General features: G+C 38.5%; 1 protein-coding gene across 1 annotated transcript in view; it reads left to right on the top strand.

Moving 5' to 3' along the window:
- The window catches only part of LOC123956766, a gene marked incomplete at its 5' end in the record, with an annotated part of 2,771 nt that extends 805 nt beyond the window's left edge, over nucleotides 1-1,966 (top strand). The window contains 2 exon segments of the mRNA XM_046029185.1: nucleotides 676-774; nucleotides 1,471-1,966. Coding sequence (XP_045885141.1) covers nucleotides 676-774; nucleotides 1,471-1,658 — 287 coding nt within the window.
- Between the last annotated feature and the right edge of the window lie 3,034 nt (nucleotides 1,967-5,000).

The raw sequence follows: 5,000 nt of genomic DNA, 5'->3' as shown, positions 1-5,000 counted from the left end.
CCTCGCAGTCCAGTGGATTTCAGGTGTAAGAAAGGGAATTTCTGGGCAGATGATAGCAAGGTAGAGAGGATGGCTTTTGTGGAGCTTTTTCGTTCATCGCGGCTCCATCTACAGCAGAACTGTGATAACAGCGGCTCTAGAGTGACATCAAAGTCGCATCAATTCCGACCTGAGTGTCCAGACTCAGGTCGCATTTAAAAAGATTCGATCTGTATCGGATTTGGACCACATATGAAAGAGGCCCAAATCCGAACTGTAAAAGATCAGATTCCATGTGACTTGACCTGTTCACACTGTGATCAAAAGATCAGATCTGAGTCACATATGAGAAAAAAAATCGGATTTGGGTCATGAGATATTACTGAATTTTGTTTTGATCTACCTTTTATCTATCTCTAACAGGTATATAATAGCATGTACTGTAAATGTATAAGCAATGGTTGGTGTGTGTGTGTGTGTGTGTGTGTGTGTGTGTGTGTGTGTGTGTGTGTGTGTGTGTGTGTGTGTGTGTGTGTGTGTGTGTGTGTGTGTGTGTGTGTGAGTGAGTGAGTGAGTGAGTGAGTGAGTGAGTGAGTGAGTGAGAGAGAGAGAGAGATTGCAGTAGGGGGGTAAACTGGTATAATACTGGTATATAGAATCATCACTTTCATCTCAAATGTGTCACCTCTTTAACAGGTAGAAGAAAGATTGTCACTGCTGCTGAGCTGAAGGAGTTTGAGACACAGACAGAATGTCTCGGCTGGGCCAAACCACAGGTCTTAAACACAGATCACGGTGAGACTTGAAAAAAAATTGTTTGTGTAGAGTATGTGGTGTCCAAACAATAATACTGCGATGATGTGTTGAGAGGAAACCCGCTTGACACTGTTCTTGATCATAAAAGTTTATTAAATCAGGGAGTTCAGCATCAATTACAAGCTCTGCAGCAGCTTTGAGAGTGACCCAGCCCAATGACCACTCTGTCTCTCTGTACATCGAACATAGCTTATATAGGATATGTTTAGGTATCTGTTAGGTACCATAAAAGGGTTTAAGTCTGCAAAGTAAAAGGTCAAACCCATAGAAGGGTACAGTACTATTTTGAGGTAACAAAACAAGGGGTTAGAGGTCAAAGTTTATAGAAAGGTTCAGTCCCTACATAGCCACCAATCACTGCTCTCCCCGTAGAACACCTCCCCAAAGGTCACTGACCCTCTGTCTTGCTGCTACAGTGCTATTTTGAACTGTTATGAGTCAAATGCATAAGTATTGGATACTACAAGTAACAGTTACATTCAATAAGGGTTAGGGTTGTATCATGAGACCATTTTATTCTCTGCAGTGCCATGGTATACCACGCTATGCAATACATGCAATGTTAAAATGTATTGTGGGGTTGTTATTAATGTTATGTACAGAATGTGGTATATACACTAGTGTTATTTATATTGTAAGTGATGTCCATTTTCTTTTTTTTTGCTCCCTGCACAGACTATGAAAACTGCACATCACTTGACGATGATGACGCTGATACTTCGGGATTATCACACATGATCTATCAAAGGCTGAAAAACACGTATACAGAGCCCCTCAAATGTCTTGCAGGCAATTTTCTTTATTACCCCAGCCTTGCCATTGAGTGGGCTCAGCAAGGGTGGGATAAGTACTGGAGAGTTTAGGGCACTACTATAACACATATTCACTCACATCAATGATGTTTATGTGAAATGGCGCAACCCTTAAGAAATAAAGTTTCTAACGGAATTAATTATTGATTGATTTACTGTTAGAAACAGACCCAGAAGAATTTTGGGCCCCATGACAAAAACATCAAATTGGGCCCTCCCTGCACAGCAAAACTCTCTCTCCCATATTTGCTACATTTGCTGCAGTGAATACAGTGCAAAACACATACCTGTATCACAGAATGTGAAGTCATGAATAAAATTTGCACATCTAAAAATCAGAATGTGAATTCATGCAAATATATTTGCACATGAGTATAATATTTCCTCACATTTTTTGTCTTGGATATTTTTCTAGCACAATCACAAGTCAATAACTACAACTGCTGGAATCTGTCACTGCGAGTCTAAAATGCTGTTTTACACGAATTGTTTGGTCTGATGTACTGTGAGTTAACAGTTTGAGTAAAGCAAACTGAGGCTGGATTAAATGTAGCTCTGGTTTGTATTCCAGATAATGGGTTTAGTAAAAACTGAGTTTGTCAACTCTGGGTTTTACATACTCTCATGAAACTGCAAAACAGACGTGAATCACAACTTGACCAGAGGTACCCTTTTCTCCAGTTTATGAATGGCAGCGGCCTCATGCCAGTTTGTTTGACAAGTAAACATAAAGGCTCACTAGGGAAGCTAAAGTTCAAGGTTAACGTTCAGTTTGGTTGGTTTTGTACCCACTCAGACAGAGGTGGGTAGATAAGGCACAAAATGAATTGGTCAATAATGTCAATGTAAAACCGACTTACGAGAGACAAAGGCATCAGAGTCATGATGAAGACTTTGTCTCACTTCAGTGTGCCAGCCTGCGTCGCTGGCCTGCGAGAAGCTGCTGAAGCCAGTAGACAAAGATCCAGATGTAAGTCTCTTTCCACATTTATAACTTTGTATTTTTTAAACTGCTTTATTAGACTAACGTCAGCTGAACCTACTGAACCCATTTGTGCTATAATTCTTTTTCCTGAAATATGTTGTGAATTTTTTTTTTTTTTCACATAAAAGGTTTCAGATTATTGCCAAACATGTGAAAAGTCAAAATAAATAAAACAAATTTCCCTTTTGTTATTTTAGTTGTCTGGAAATTGGCACCTCACAGCCATGTCCTCAGATGCCTGTTTGGTTACAACATTACTGAATTCAGTTTTTTGGCCAAGTGTTGCAGTGGACATTAACTCTACGGACACACCAAACATCTATGATGCTGACTTTAAGGTTAAAATGTGAGCAATCTTTTTAATTCTAATTAAAAAGCAGTATAGCTACAGTGCCTGAGACAGCACAAAGATGTCATCTATGAGATAAAAGAGATTGCCAGTCAGGAAATTTAGTTTCTTTTAGATATATTAAGAAATTATATAAAACCATATGTTTTTTGGAATATTATTGTTACTTTTCCATTAATAAACAACAGCCACATGAAGAAATGAAGTGCTACATGATGTCTCATTCCCCTGTAATACATTATTTTACATCTTGGGAGGGTTGGCTCATCTGTACTAACATAGAAGAAAATGAAAATCTCAAAATCTATCACATCTAGTGCATCCAGTATGACCACTGACAGATACCAGGACAATGTAAGCCTCACTGTTTCTGCACCACAGCCGATTATAAACCACATAATACATACAAAGGCATTGGCTGGGGAGGATCAAGGCTCCCCTTGCTTTGCTTAATTAGATAAGCATTTAAATATTACCAAAATGTCTTTTAAATTTTTTGAAATACAACAGAAACACAAAGTAGTACTAACAGCCATAATTTCATCTTATGGTAACGGTGCAACGTTTTTAATGGGCATTTAGCATGTGAAAGTACAAATTACATATTTGTGTGCACAGTGGGAGGCAATATCCAATAATTTTTTTTAATGCAAATTCGGAAAGTATTTATTATTGGTCACTTGATAGGCACACGGTCGTTTTATATATCACCATTAGCAGTAAAGAGAAATGCATGTTTTCCACCAGGGCAGTAAGATGTGAAGTTTAGCTGCTGATCTGAGCTTCCCTGCTGTTACCGTTTCATTACCAATAATAGTCATCAGCTGTTTGTCTCACGAAGGTAACGGGACATTTCTGTCCACATAACAAAGCCATAACAGAGCGCTGGAGAAGAACTACATGAAGTTACAATCCAACTACATATTTTTTCTACCAGCCCAGTAAATGTTTAGCTGGCTGATCTGAGCTTTGATGCTGGAAGCTGCTGTTTTATTGCCTATTAGCGATCAGCTGTTTCTCATGAACATAACATACAAAGCCAAAACAGAGAGAGAGAGAGAGAGAGAGAGAGAGAGAGAGAGAGAGAGAGAGAGAGAGAGAGAGAGAGAGAGAGAGAGAGAGAGAGAGAGAGAGAGAGAGATTAATCCAACTAACATAACACCACAAGCCAAAGCACAGCACTGGAGAATAAAGCAATCCAACTAACAATACATTTTTTTCTACCAGTCAGTAAAAGTTTAGCTGGCTGATGCTTCCATGCTCTAAGCTAATGGTTTTATTGCCAATTAACGTTACTGATCAGCTGATTGTCTCGCTAACATAACCGGCAAAGTCAAACCACAGGCGAGAGAATAAGTATGCGCCAAGTCAAACCACAGGCGAGAGAATTTCACACCACTGACAGGGGAAACATGTCACGGCTCTCTGATTATGGCCAGCTTCTAGCTAAAGCTATTAAACAACAGTTTCCTTTTGCATGCTAAAGTCTGACAAAGTTAATTACTTGTCCAGCAAAAAATAGACAATTTCAGCACCGCTTTGAAAACATCTGTCCCACATTAACGTTATAGCCTTCCATCTGGGAAAATCCACAAAATCCGTGATATCTGCCGTCAGCTGTCTGTCCCGACTCCGTCTGGCTGTTTGCTCTAAATAACACGTGTGCTCCTTTAGTTGTCCAAATGTCACTTCCCTTCTTACCTATGATAAACCAGAAGACTACTTGGAGACTGTATATTACTATTAATATTAGTCCCTCTTCTACTATGTACGTATTCAATGTAATAATAATAATAATAATACTAATAATCTTTATTTGTAGAGCACTTTTCAAAAACAAGTTACAAAGTGCTTGAACAAGTGTAAAGACAATAATACCCAAAAAACAATACAAGATAAAGAAAAGAAAAGACTAAAATACACGTTTAAGATAAATATAAAATTAGTAAAATAGAATAAAATAAAAGGGATAAAATAAAGTCAAATAAGATCGGGAAAGGCTCTCCTATAAAAGTATGTTTTAAGAAGGGACTTAAAAGAGTTCACTGACTCAGCCGAC

The sequence above is a fragment of the Micropterus dolomieu genome, linkage group LG18 (genome assembly GCF_021292245.1).
Source record: "Micropterus dolomieu isolate WLL.071019.BEF.003 ecotype Adirondacks linkage group LG18, ASM2129224v1, whole genome shotgun sequence".
NCBI classification, from domain to species: domain Eukaryota; kingdom Metazoa; phylum Chordata; class Actinopteri; order Centrarchiformes; family Centrarchidae; genus Micropterus; species Micropterus dolomieu.
The sequence above is the reverse complement of the archived record's forward strand: the minus strand, read 5'-3'. Positions and strand labels throughout refer to the sequence as shown.